Raw genomic sequence first — 15,044 nt, 5'->3', positions numbered from 1 at the left:
CTAGCTGGTTTTTCTGATAAAACTGCTGCATCTCAAATGTGGTATTTTGACAGTGGTTGCTCTAGACATATGACAGGTGACAAGGACTTTTTGACTAACATTCGGCCTATGCAATGTGGAGAAGTCACTTTTGGTAATGGCCTATCTGGAAAAGTTGTTGGTATGGGAACTCTAAATTTTGAAGGGTTACCTAGACTGAAAAATGTGATGTTAGTTGAAGGACTGAGGGCTAATTTACTTAGCATTAGTCAAATTTGTGATCAAGGGTTTACTGTTTCATTTGATAGTGATCATTGCTATGTTCTGAATGATGATAATGAATGTATCTTGCAAGGATTTCGATCCAATGATAACTGTTACACTCTAACCCCTGTATTTACTTGTCATTCAGCTAACAACAACACCACAGATCTGTGGCATGCCAAGCTTGGGCATATTAATTTTAAAAACCTGAAAAAAATTGTCAAATACAGGTATTGTTCGAGGACTTCCCAAGCTTGGTAAGGAAAGTGTAGGTAAGTGTGAACCGTGTCAACTTGGGAAGCAATTAAAAATCACTCACAAGCCTGTGTCTGATATCAATACCTCAAAAGTATTGGAATTGCTTCACATGGATCTTATGGGTCCAATCCAAGTTGAAAGTTTGAATGGTAAACGATATATCTTTGTTTGTGTTGATGATTTCTCTCGTTTTACTTGGGTAGATTTCTTAAGAGAAAAATCTGACACTTTTGATGCCTTTAAAATTCTGTGTTTGAGATTAAGAGTTGAGAAAGGTTGTAATATTGGGAAAATTGTTCGAATTCGAAGTGATCATGGTAAGGAGTTTGAAAATTCTGTGTATGATGATTTTTGCAAGTCTACAGGTATAACTCATGAATTTTCAGCTCCCAAAACTCCTCAACAAAGTGGAGTTGTTGAGAGGAAGAATTGAACATTGCAGGAAATGGCAAGAGTGATGTTAAATAGCAAGAAGTTGACAAAGCGCTTATGGGCTGAAGCTATTAACACAGCTTGCTACATAATAAACAGAGTGTTTATTCGTCCAGGTACCTCAAAAACATCTTATGAAATTTGGAAAGGTAAGCGCCCCAATGTAAGTCATTTTCATGTTTTTGGATGTGTATGTTATGTCTATAGAGATCGTGAGCATATTGGTAAATTTGATGCTAAAAGTGATGTTGGTGTGTTTATTGGATATTCCTTAAATAGTAGAGCTTATCGTGTTTACAACATGAGAACTCAAACTGTTTTGGAATCAGCTAATGTGGTTGTTGATGATTTTAAAGATTTTTCAGAATTTTCCACAGAAGCCAAGATAGATAGTCTCATGGATGCTCCTCCAGAAGCAGCAAAAGCAGATCCTGATGCAGCAGAACCCATTTCTGATGCTGCAAATGACGAATCTGCTGCTGCAACTGAGACTGGAGAACCAGAACCGTCTATCTTGACTCATCCAAACATCATCACTGATTCTATTCAGAAAGAACCAAGCACCAGAGTCAAATTGAATCATCCAAAAGATCTCATTCTTGGAAATCCTGAAGAAAGCATGGTAACTCGTAGAAGGTATGTTAATTTAATCAGCTTTCTTTGTTTTGTTTCTCAATATGAACCGAAAAATGTGAAGGAAGCCATGACCTTTGAGGAATGGCTCAATGCAATGCAAGAGGAACTCAACCAATTTGTTCGCAACAAGGTATGGATTTTGGTCCGAAGACCAAAAGGTATAAATGTAATTGGAACAAAGTGGTTATTTAAAAATAAAAGTGATGAGTTCGGTACAATTGTGAGAAACAAGGCTCGTTTGGTGGCACAAGGATACACACAGGTAGAAGGTATTGATTTTGATGAAACTTTTGCTCCTGTTGCAAGATTAGAATCAATTCGTTTACTTTTGTGTATTGCTTGCATTTTGAATATTCAATTGTTTCAAATGGATGTGAAATCCGCCTTCCTAAATGGTATTTTGAATGAGGAAGTTTATGTTGAGCAACCAAAAGGATTCGAAGATCCTCAATTTCCACACCATGTATACAAGCTTGAAAAAGTTTTGTATGGTCTGAAACAAGCTCCTCGAGCTTGGTATGAAAGGTTGACTCAATTTTTACTTTCTCATGACTATCACAGAGGTAGTGTGGATAAAACTCTTTTCATCAAGCATATAAAATCTGATTTTATCATTGCTCAAATTTATGTTGATGATATAGTTTTTGGTTCTACATCTAACCATGAAGTGCAGGTATTTGTTGATCAAATGAAAAGTGAATTTGAAATGAGCATGGTTGGTGAGCTTAATTTCTTTTTAGGTCTTCAAGTGAGACAAATGGAAGGAGGTACATTTGTATCTCAAAGTAAGTATGCTAAGAACCTTGTCAAGAAATTTGGCCTTGAATCGGCTAAGCAGGTAAGTACTCCAATGAGCACCACACTGAAATTAACAAAAGATGAAAATAGAGTAAAGGTAGACACTACACTCTATCGTAGCATGATTGGAAGTCTTTTGTAGTTAACTGCTAGTCGTCCTGATATTTGTTACAGTGTAGTGTGTGCTAGATATCAAAGTAATCCTATGGAATCTCATGTATCAGCTGTAAAAAGGATTATTAGATATGTTAATAGCACCCCTGATTATGGAATTTGGTACTCGAAAGATACTAATTCTAATCTTGCTTGTTTTAGTGATGCGTATCAAGGTGCAATGCTGATGATCGAAAGAGCACAAGTGGAGGGTGTTTCTTTCTTGGGAATAATCTTGTATCTTGGCATAGCAAGAAACAAAATTCCATTTCTTTGTCCACTGCCGAAGCTGAGTACATAGCTGCTGGTAGTTGTTGTACTCAACTCTTATGGTTGAAACAAATGTTGATTGATTATGGATTTGAATTGGGTGTTTTGACTATCTTTTGTGATAACACTAGTGCCATAAATATTTCCAAAAATCCTGTTCAACATTCTAGAACAAAGCACATTGATATAAGGCATCACTTTATCAGGGAACTTGTTGAAAATAAATCTTTGCAATTAGAATATGTTGATACTGAAAAACAATTAGCTGATATTTTCACAAAGGCCCTAGATGCAAGTCACTTTGACTCCCTCAGAAAGTCTTTGGGAGTCTGCATTGTTTAATTTTCTCTTCTTCATAATTTTTGGTACAATAGTGTTTTGTGATTCTTCTCTAGCTTTTAATCTTCTATCATTGTATTTTGACAAATCATGGTTATGCTTTTGGATTATAATTAGTTAGGATCTCATTCTTATCATACTTTTTGATGTTGTATTAAAAGATTCATGTTACTATTCATGTGTGTCTGGGATTAAATAATGTACTTATACAGAGTTGAGCAATTTTTGTTTCAGTCTTGTCAGGCCCCTTGCTGGAATAGAGCTACCCATACTGAGGTGTGAAAGCTATCTTTTGAGTAAGCTGGAACATTGTAATTAGCAACTATGATGAGGATGCACTACCATAGAAAAGGGCTACCTTCAGTATGGTGTGATAGCATCCAGTTGCGGGATCAAATTGAAAAAAGCGAAAATAAAAATCTTGCCAAGGACAATGATCCTATTTTCACTGCACACACTTATGTCTGACAAGTGTGTTCAAATTTGTAAGTCTCCTCTATTAAAATTAAATTGATAATCCTGATTCACAATTTTTAGTAACATGCATATCTTTTTCCTCAACATCAATTAAGTATGATTTGTTCCTGAGATACTAATTAGTTATTTTCCTTAAAAGCATGACATGTATTTTATTTTGTCAATTGTCAATGATTTTTGATTTATTTGCTTGTTTCGAATCACATATATTTATTGTACACATTGTTTTTTATTTTCGGTTTTAATAAAAAAAAATAAGAAAAAAGAGAGGGAGGCGTGTGACTTGCTTCATGGGTTAAGAAAATCTTGTGCTTAATTGGTAAGTATCAACATTCATTCTTCTTTGATTTATTTTGATATTTTTCCAAGTAAAGATTAATCTTTATATGGTAATGTGCCTTTATTCTTGAAAGATTGATTTATTTTTAGAAATATTGTTGGCAATTCTAGTTTCCCTTTATTTATTTTTTTTTTAAAAAAAGGGAAAGGAGTTGAGGAGTGGGCGGTTTCCTTTTATGTGTTCATGGGCTGGCGGTTACCATTTAAATTTTCAAATTGGTTTCCTTTTCTTGTTTTGATTCCAAGGTTATATAAACCAATCTTTGACACTTAATTCACCACCTACCCGAACTCTCTTTCTTGTTTCTTGTATTGTCACTGTTCATCTTCTCTTTCAGATCCAAAATGGTGAGAACCAAGAATCTACGGCACACTAAAAAGTTAGAAGAAACCGTTGCAACTCCTTCCAATGCACCCCCTGCTGCCTCAGTTCATCCTCCTGCTGTTGCAAAGCCGGGAGATTCATCGCTTCCCCAGCGTGAATCTCAAACCGAGAAGCCAAAACGTCCACCCAAGCAAGTTGCTCGCAAATCGGTAAGACCCATTCGCACCTGGACTTCCTCGTCTGAATCTTCAAAGGAATCTCCTCCTCCATTGGCAGTTCCACCTCCTGCTGCATCAATGCCTGGCTCCACTCCAACAGGCCCTTCTACTCGAACTCGAGCCCAGCAAGCCTCTGCTGAGAAGGAACTTCGAGCCTCTCAATCTCGTGAGAAGTCAGCCCCTCCAGCCAAGAAGAAACTCAAGACTAATCCACCCTCGGCCTCATCTAGTTCCAGTTCAGAAGAAGAGGATCCAATGGAAGTTTCTTCAGACAAATCATTGTCTCTTCACTCTGAGAAGGACAGTGAGGACACAGAACTCGAGCCAGAGCTTCCTCGACCAAAATCTGCTTCTGCAGCAAAGGCCTCTTCTGCTGCCAAAGGCAAGCAGCCCATGGAAGAACCTTCATCTGGTAATATCCCTTCCTCTCTTTCTGGCTGTCCTCGTTTTTATTATCGAGACAATGAGCGTGACTGGAATTTATATGCAAACCGTAAGTTTGAAAGTGAGAGGAACTATGATTTGCATGCTCATCGTGTTTATGGTATTGTAAAGTTTATTCAATTTCATCAATGGGAAAATACTCTTACTGGTTTCATTGGATACATTGCAAACATTGTTAAGGATTTTTATGCTAATCTCACTGATGACTTCCTTGATGAGAATTCTAGACTTTATCGAAGAGTTTATGTTAGGGGTCATTGGTTCTCTTTTTGTGAAAAGGATATTGCTCAAGCTTTGCAATTGCCCGAGAATGTATCCAATGCAGTGATGTCCATGGATCATGAGTTGATGCACTCACCTCTGGAACTCACGGGTGCTCGTTCAGAATTGAAACCAGGGGAGAGTCTTCGAATCACTCACCTCACTTTTGCTCATGCTTCTCTTATGCGGTTTGCCTTAAGCAATTGGGTTCCAAATTCTAACAAGACCGTGGTATCTCAAGATATGGCTTCACTCCTATACCGCATCACTTCTGGAACTTCCATTGATTTGGCCTCACACATTCTGAACCAAATTGTCTCCTTCCGAAGAGGTAAAAGGCCAACCTTTAAACTTGTGTTTCCAAATCTAATTTATAAGGTTTTATCTTCTCAGAAGAATGTGGCCCAATCACATGAAACACTTGAGCCTCCCATCAGTGGACCTACATTCCAGCCCTTTGAATACTTTGATGGTGTGTTTCAAAAACGGCCAAAGGCTGGTCTTCTTCTTCTGCTTCGCTGTTTGCAAGTTCAGGTTCTGCTGCAGCAGAACTCCTGGAAGTCAAGTCCGAACTTCAGAATGTGTATAATCGTCTTGGAGCAATGGAAGAAGTCCAGCATGAGATGTCCAGGCAACTGTCTTCTTTGATTAAACTCTACTGAGACTAAGTTGTTTCTCCTTTGTTTTTGATTGAACTTATATCTATTTTTCTTCTTTGTTTACTTTGGCACTCCGATAAACAAAAAGGGAGATATTTATTTTTAATTTGTTTGTTGCCCAACTCTGGACCCTTTTTCCAGGGGGAGTTGTGGTTGGTTAGTACTTGTGAACATAACGTTTAAAGTTAGCATGTTTTTATTTTTTTTGTGATATTCGATTGTGTTACTCAGGGGGAGTAGTATCTTTTGCTCTTGCTAACTTTGCCTTGCAGGTACTTTATGTTAAAAATTATTTTGTTCATCTAAAGTGCCAAAGAGGGAGATTGTAAAGTCCTTTTTTGGCAAGTTAGGTGACAAAATAATTTTTCCATTTATGGTAAGATTGTTGAGCTTTTATTTTTGGATCCTTACCTTATAAATTCGGTCCTTAGTTGCTCTTTTCCTTGTTTGGAAAGTTGCACTTTCAGCTGAACTTTCCTTTGTTGAAAAACTTCTCAAAAGAGAAGGAATTCTCTTTTGGAAAGTTGTCTCTTTTAGGGAAACTTTAATTATTGCCTTTTCCTTTTTAATTTCGATTGTATCTTGATACAATTAGAATATCTAATCTGTTTTTGGTAGGAATCAAGCATTGATAGAAGATCGGACCCGATTTTAGTAAGTTTCCCGTTTCTGGTCAGATTTGCTGCGTCAGCATCCGAATCTGATGTAGCAGATCGTGTTTCTTTTGGAAAGTTTTTGTACAGCTGCCAATTCGAACTTGTGGTTGCCTCTTTGGTTTCTATGTTCTATAAATAGAACCTAGAGAGCAACCATTCGAATTTACCTCTTCCACTATTCATTTTTTGCATTTATCTTTTGAGAGAAGAGAGTGTTTCTTTGTTTTGTGAGAGCCTAGTTGTTCATCTAGGTTCTAGTTGTTTTATTTCTGTTCTTACTCTATCCTAGAGGTTGTGAAGAACTACTTGACTGAACAAGAGATTGGTCTTCGGGAGAAGACTTGATAAAGCCTTACTTCGGGAGGAAGTAAGCACTTGGTCTTCGGGAGAAGACTTGTTGAAGCCTTACTTCGGGAGGAAGTAAGCACTCACACTTCAAAGACGAAGGGAGTTCGGGCTTGAAGGTGTTTCAAGAAGTCAGATTCATAAAGTGGATTACAAAGGATTGCGGCAATACTTTAGAGGGAGTCTAAACTTGTTTAAGTCAATTGTCTTTGTAATTTTGATACTTTATTAATGGATTTCATTCTCTGGGCGTGGCCCCGTGGACTAGGAGTGTTCGGGAGAACACTGATACCACGTATAAATCTCTTGTGTCAAGTTATTTATTTTTCTGCAAATATTTTATATTCTGCCTGTTCAGTTTTGCTGTAGCAGAATTACTTTCTGCTGCTGCAAACGCTTACAGTTTTTATATTTTCTTATATACAACTGACATTTGCAAAAACAAAGTTTTTCATTATCAATTACTACAGGAAGGTTTAAAAGAGAGTTGAGCAAAGCTTTGAGGATGATCTTTAATCCATGTTAATTTTTTTGAAAGGAAATCTTGAATCAGGTAAAACAATTCAATTTTAATGCAGTCTTACAGATTGAAGTTTCATACAATTAAATGTAGAAGTAGTAGTAGTTGTATTAAACCAAGAAAAGAAATTAGTTAGTTAAGTAGTTAGTGTTTATATATAGCTGTTACTATTTTGTAACTGTTTTCAGTAACAACTTGTTACTGTTAAGTTGTAAAAGCTTAAGTATAAATACTTAGCTTTGTAATTCATTCTCTTAATAGCAAAAAAAAAATATTACGTATAAATTACTTTTGATTTTGGACTTGAGCAATACTATGAGTAATATTAAACAGGAAATAAGAATATATATATATTTATACATTAATTTAACAATAAAATTAATTTATGGAACAAAATAAAAATAACTACTGAAAGATTGACTGATTAGAATTACATACACGCTCAAATTGGAATTACACTCGATCGAGCTACAATTTTTTTTTCTTTTTAATTTATACTTAAGTGAGGTATTGTCCAGTAGAAAACAAACTAATGGGATCATAACCATAATATAAAAGGGATTCATCTTCGTTAGTACTCTGATCATCTTGTTGTATGAACTGCAATTGTTGTTGTGGTTGATATTGACCATTGTGTGAAAGGGATTCTTCATCGCTTTGCTGTATGAATGTCTGTGTTTGTGGTTGCAGTTGGAGTTGCTGATGTAATTGTGATTGATAATCACCATTGTGAAAAAAGAGTTCTTCATTTGTACTCTGGTCACTTTGTTGTATGAACTGTGGTTGTTGTTGTAGTTGATATTCAACATTGCGTAAAAGGAATTCTTCATCATTTTGTTGTATGAATATCTGTATTTCTGGTTGTTGTTGCTGTTGTAATTGTAATTGATAATCACCGTTGTGGGAAAGGAGTTCTTCATTTGTACTCTGGTCACTTTGTTGTATGAGCAATTGTTGTTGTTGTAGTTGATATTGACCATTGCGTGAAAAGGATTCTTCATCACTTTGTTGTATAAATGTTTGTGTTTCTGGTTGCTGTTGCTGTTGTAATTGTAATTGATAATGATCATTGTGTGAAAGGAGTTCTTCATTTGTACTCAGGTCACTTTGTTGTATGAGCAAGTGTTGTTGTTGTAGTTGATATTGACCATTGTGTGAAAGGGATTCTTCATCACTTTGTTGTATGAATGTATGTGTTTGCGGTTGTTGTTGCTGTTGTAATTGTAATTGATAATGATCGTTGTGCGAAAGGAGTTCTTCATTTGTATAGGGCTGTGATTGTGGTTGATTATAAACATTATTGTATGAACACGATTCTGATTGTGGTTGCGGTTGATAATGATCATTGCATATGAATGGTTGTGATTGCAGTTGCGGTTGTGATTGTTGATGATGATAATATTGTTGTTGTTCATCGGTTGTTTGTAGTTCTTCTTGTTGATTTTGAGCTCCTAGTTGCTGCTCCTCATCTTTATTACTTCTATATTTCTTTGGATTTTTGTATATTTTGCACAAAGCAAAATCATTTTTACTATTATTCGAATCGTTATTGTCGTCGATTATTATGTACTCGTGCATAATCCATTCTGTCTTGATGCTCTTTTTATTGCTTCCCATATGAAAATTGAGAACACTTTTTAGGCCAATGTCTACGCCATTATGTTGGATTGGCTTTGATTGAGACATTCTCCAAAAGCCTAAGTGTGCTTTTCGAGTAGCACGAATTCCATTTTTGCATACTCTAGGGCTAAAAAAGTACCATTCTTTCACCTTTTCTCTTTCAAAACCTTCGTAAGAATCTATAATCAAAACACAAAATTAATTATCTATTGATTAATGATCATTAATTATTAAATTAAATAATTTCTAAAAATATATATACCTGCCAATAATGATGGTTGGGAAGTATAGATGTTAACATGATGAATCATTTTATTATAAGGAATTTGTTGATTTAATACGGTTGGCTTTAAATAATAAGTGATTAATACTTCGTCACTTGGCTGAAATCGAAAGCCCGGGAATAATTCCATTGCTATTGATCTATAAAATAATAATAAGAACATAAATTATAGTTTATTTTAACTATCATGAAAGTGGAGTGATATGAAAATTAATGTTTTTAGATTAATGTTAATTTTGATTAAAAAATAAAGTAGGTACCTTGAATGAAAATAAGAAAGGTTACGTAATATTTCTTTTATCCAGTACTCCTTGTAAACTCAATGATGATCAACGTGTACGTAGCCAAATGTATTCACTAATTAAGTTTAATTAATTAGGAAATACGGTGTTATATATAATATATATATATATATATTATATTTATATACGAGTGTTCTTGAAATTAAAGAAAAGAATATGGAAGATGGTTTAAGCTGGGTGCTAAAAGAAATTGATCGATGAAAGTATTGTATGCAAATGCATTTGAAGTGTGAGTACTTGGGATACGTATTTATAGACAAAAAGAATGATTTAATAATTTAAATTTAAAATTATTAAACTGATTTAGAATGTCGACTCTAGATTTTTAAGAAAATCTTTTTTATTATATATAGCCAAATAAATTCGAACTTAATTTCATGAGTGTATAAAACAGATTTTTTTATTATATATTATTTTTGTATTATTACGTAGGATTATAGTGAGGTTACATAAAATCCGTGATATATAATAAATCATATTCTAAATATAATTATTTGTTTTACGTATAAATCATATTCACTTTTTTAATTAAAAAAACAGAAAATTAATTAAAAATGTGTTACCAAACGCACCCTATCTTTAGTATTGAAAAATTATTTTGAAGGCCTTTACATTGTATTAATATTATTATACATATAAATAAATTTAAATAATTAAATATTATTACTTATATGATACTCTAATGATGATTTAGGGCTAAAAAATATTTTTCTATAATATTTATATGGCCATTAAATAAATTATAATTTACAAATGGAATAGTCATTCTACTAAAATAATAAAAAAGTCACTCCATTAGAATGATATTCTAATATTTTAAAATGCAACCAAACATAAAAATGAAATAAAAATTATTTCTTTACCATTTCATTACCTCAAGCTAAACGCGGGCTATATTTTTGTAAAATTCATCCAAAGTTCCAACAGGTTCATTCATTATAAGGTTATATTTCATAATGTAAATTCACTCAAACTTGCAACCTATAAACACTTTGTTTCCCACAAACATGATTATTTATTTTTTTGTTCTCCTATTATTAAAATCTTTCTATATTTCTATTTTGGATTTTGAAATTCATCTTCCTCTTCTATCATCATCGTAAACTAATAGTAAATGGAGTTCCCATCATTTCTGGTTACCTTATTAGTTGTTTTGAGTCTATTTTCTCTGTCTACAACAACTTTTGTTGTGGTTGATACCATTAGACCATCAGAAATTCTGAGAGATAATAACAACACAGCTATATTGGTATCTCAACAAGGAACTTTTGGACTGGGATTCTTTACTCCAACAACTAGTTCATCAAAGACTCGTTACCTGGGAATTTAGTACAACAAAATTACAGGTAACCAAACAGTTGTTTGGGTTGCAAACCGATGTGAACCGATCAAGGATTCATCTAGCTCGTTGACTATAAACAACAAAGGAAATCTTGTCCTTTTTTCTGGACAGAGTAATAACAGAGTGCTTGTTTGGTCTACAAACTCGTCTAAACAAGCCCGGGAACCACTAGTTCAGCTCTTGGATGATGGTAACTTGGTTTTGAGAGATGACAAAGATTCAAACACAACAAAATATTTATGGAAAAGCTTTGATTATCCAACTGATACAATGTTACCAGGAATGATATTAGGATGGGACTTGAAGAGAGGTCTAAATAGGCGATTATCGTCATGGAAGAGCTCTGATGATCCTTGTCATGGAGATTTAACTTAAGGAATTGAGCTTGATGAGCCAGACCATATAGCTCCTCAACTATTAATCCGTAATGGGTCTTCGATTTTGTATCGCGAAGGGCCATGGAGGGGCGTAAGTTTCGGCGGAACTTCAAATTATGTATCAGTTTTTTGGAAAAACTCTGGTTATGAATTTGTGCACAACAATGATGAAATTTACTTCACTTACAATGCTCAAAATAAGTCACTAATCTCAAGAATTTTTTTGAGCCAAACAATTAGTTACATGAGATGGGTAGAAGAACAACAAGTATGGGAATCTTATTACAGAATTCCAGGAGATAAGTGTGACATTTATGGCACTTGTGGAGCTAATTCTAAATGTACAATAATGGGTGATAAACCAATCTGCCAATGTTTACAAGGTTTTGAACCAAAGAATCAAAATAATTTGTCACAAGGATGTATGAGGAACAGTTTTGTGAGCTGTAATGATAAAGAGAAAGATGTGTTCTATTTAACTACTGAGTTGAAAGTGCCCGAAACTAAGTATACTTGGGCGAGTAAAAGCATGAAACTCGACGAATGCAATGCTAAATGCTTAAGCAACTGCTCTTGTTCGGCGTATGGTTATAATTCCAATTTAGATGGTAGTATTTCCGATTTAGCTATAGGCACCGAGTGTGTACTATGGTTCGGGGATTTGTTCGATACTCGAAATCCCAAGGGTTATGGCCGAAAACAAAATGTTTATCTTCGAATACCCTTTTCAACAACAGGTACATACTAAACTATAGATTTTTAAAAGGAAAAATTTTACAAATTTATATTTTTACGGATGTTTATTTCTTACTTGTTTTTAGGTTGTTCTAAGAAAGACCGTTGTTTAAACGTTGTTTTCATATTGCAGCAACTTAAAAACAACGTTGAAAAACTCAAAGTTGTGAAAATATTAGTAAAAAAAAAAGTTCATAAAAATGTAAAAAACTTCTGTTTTTAAGTGTATTGGGTAAATTTCTATTTTTAAAATGTTGTTTATATCCATTTCAAGTTCACATGTTCTGTTTTTGTTATATTTTGTTGTTGTCTTTCTCAGCTCCAAAAGAAACACTTGTTGGTAGTAATGGTAATTCCAAGGTGAAGAAAGCAGTGATAATTATTGCTGTCATTCTCTTCATCGGATTAGTTTTGATTGGCTATTACATTTACAGGAGGAGATGCATTAATGGTAACAGTCTCTACTTTTGGCTTGAAATTATTTTGATTTGAACACAACACATTTGGTTTTGTAAATTATTAAGTGCATACTTACTAAATATTTACTACTGAGATAACATTAATGGTATTTTTTGAAAGGGAAAATCTTCTTTGGTGGTTAGGAGGGCATTAGGGGTGGTTATGTTAGTTAATTGGATTGTAGATTAATGACTTTGCATATAACTGTTTCTTTCCTGTTTTCTAAGAGCATGTTTGGTATTGTTTTATGTTTTTCGGAATATAAGAATTATTGGAAACACAATCCTGTATTTACATAAACACAAGATACTAAATACCTGTTTATTACTCAGATATTGAACATTGGAAATATTGTAAAGAGATAGACAAAATGAGCTAAAGCTTGTAACACTATATTACAAGATTGTACAAGACGGGTTTTCTTATCATTTCGACGTTTTAATCTTCACAGCCACTATTAATTATTGTGCAAGAAACGAAAGCGAAGATGATGACATGGAGCTTCCATTGTTCAACATATATACAATTAGTACTGCCACTAATAATTTTTCAGAGGCTAATAAGCTTGGAGAGGGTGGTTTTGGACCTGTATACAAAGTAAGTTCTCATTTATATTATTCAGAGTATTCTCTTTTCTTTTTACCAATTATGAATATTTTCATTGTGATGTATTAGGGTACCTTGGAAGGAGGTAGGGAAATTGCTGTGAAGAGTCTACAATGAATTCTGGACAAGGAGTCAATGAGTTCAAAAATGAAATTAAACTAATTGTTAAGCTTCAACATCGGAATCTTGTCAAGATATTTGGTTATTGTACTCATAGAGAAATGAAACTATTAATTTATGAGTACATGTCTAACAAAAGCCTTGACTATTTCATTTTCGGTAACACTCTTTTGCCATTGTTTTTACACATGTGATGTTCTATTTGTAAAATTTGCCAATTTTGTTCAAATGAAAGTAGAAAAAGTTATATATTTGCAGATGAAAGTCGAAGCATACTATTAGAGTGGCCTAAGCGGTTCCAAATCGTATGTGGAATTGCTAAGGGGCTTCTATATCTTCATCATGATTCAAGATTGAGAATAATACACCGAGATCTCAAAGCTAGTAACATTTGGCTTGATGAAGACATGAATCCCAAAATTGCAGACTTTGGCTTGGCTAAAACTTTCGGTGGAGACCAAATAGAAGGGAACACACACAAAGTAGTAGGAACCTAGTAAGTCATCTTTAAAAAATTCAGTTCTATTGTAATATTAATCTATTGCATACTAATTATAAATATTATTATGCAAATGCAGTGGTTATATGGCGCCAGAATATGCTTCTGACGGCATATTCTCAATAAAGACTGATGTATTCAGTTTTGGCATATTGATCCTAGAAATTGTAAGTGGGAGAAAAAGTAGATCCCTTTATGATGAAAATAGTACTCTCAATCTCGTTGGATATGTAAGTTTTATATACAAAAATACTTAATTAATGTTACATTAAAAGTGAATTTTGTCCATTTATTTATGTTTTATTTAATATTTGGTAGGCATGGAATTCAATGAAGGAAGACAATGAATTTAAGCTTATTGAGAAGTGCTTAGTAAAAGATCCAAATGACAACATGGAAGAAGCATTGCGTTGCATCCACATTGGCCTTTTGTGTGTGCAACAAATGCCTGTTGATAGGCCGAATATGTCTTCTGTTGTTCTAATGTTGAGTGGTGAGAGATTGTTGCCTCAACCCAAACCGCCGGCCTATTGCAATAGCACATATTCTTCGGATGTAGATTATTCCTCCTCTAATCGGCCCCAATCAGGCAATTTAAGCATAACAGCTCTCGAGGGGCGATAGAGAATTCATACAACAAATCACAAATTTTCATGTAAATTTTCAGGGCTTTAGCATCATTTCATTTGTTATATCAATTAAAGTGAGAGACTATCAGAAATTCGACCTAGATGAATGGCTATTTCGATCCTAGAATATGCTAATCATGACAGTAAAAGTGAGATATTTTTGGAGCTTTCTTCAATTATAATAATCCATTATTAGATCCATTCGCCTACTATTGTCATTGTGATATGTTCAACATTCATCTACTGCAAAGGATGATGGGGTATTTAAGTTTTTGTTGGGTTCCCCTTCTCTTGAGAAATTGTGGTTAGATAAATGATCAACTCCAGTTACAAAGTTTAAGCCTCAAATTCCTGGAAGTTTCATATTTAGACAGTCTTGAAAGCCATAAATCTTGAGTCTTTTAGTTGAATGTACGGAAGATGAGCAGTCATCATTACAATATCTTAATATATTAATGTGAATTTTAAATATTGAAATAATGTTGAATTGTATCATTATTGTTGGGTGTTGTGGGGCTTGTAAACCTTAGTATAATTAATAATAGTCTCTATGTATAGTACAATGCTCTATGGTACAAGGATAAAAGAGTTGTATGGATCATGTGAAATACAAATGTCTCTGTTGGTTAACTCAATTCCATTGCTACTGCGATTCGACACATGTTCTCAAGGCACTTACTGAAAGGATTACTCACACTA

General features: G+C 34.0%; 1 protein-coding gene and 1 pseudogene across 1 annotated transcript; one reads left to right on the top strand and one right to left on the bottom strand.

Annotated features, from left to right (window-relative positions):
• Window positions 1-7,871: 7,871 nt before the first annotated feature.
• LOC115719809 (uncharacterized) lies at window positions 7,872-9,304 on the bottom strand. Its single transcript, XM_030648999.2, has 2 exons — window positions 9,256-9,304; window positions 7,872-9,172 (listed from the first exon to the last, which is right to left on the bottom strand). Exons 1-2 carry the CDS (start codon window positions 9,302-9,304, stop codon window positions 7,872-7,874), a joined length of 1,350 nt encoding a protein of 449 aa, XP_030504859.2.
• Window positions 9,305-10,692: 1,388 nt separating this feature from the next.
• Window positions 10,693-15,019, top strand: LOC115719147 (G-type lectin S-receptor-like serine/threonine-protein kinase At4g27290; annotated as a pseudogene).
• The last annotated feature ends 25 nt before the right edge of the window (window positions 15,020-15,044 follow it).

This window comes from Cannabis sativa, chromosome 2 (genome assembly GCF_029168945.1).
Source record: "Cannabis sativa cultivar Pink pepper isolate KNU-18-1 chromosome 2, ASM2916894v1, whole genome shotgun sequence".
Classification (NCBI taxonomy): Eukaryota; Viridiplantae; Streptophyta; class Magnoliopsida; order Rosales; family Cannabaceae; genus Cannabis; species Cannabis sativa.
The sequence above is the reverse complement of the archived record's forward strand: the minus strand, read 5'-3'. Positions and strand labels throughout refer to the sequence as shown.

Bases quoted from the DNA above. Each gene is read 5' to 3' on its own strand.
- LOC115719809 (XM_030648999.2), bottom strand. From the start codon at position 9,304: ATGATTCATCATGTTAACATCTATACTTCCCAACCATCATTATTGGCA. The intron at 9,173-9,255 runs GTATATATATTT...TTTTGATTATAG, and splicing joins CCAACCATCATTATTGGCAG to ATTCTTACGAAGGTTTTGAA.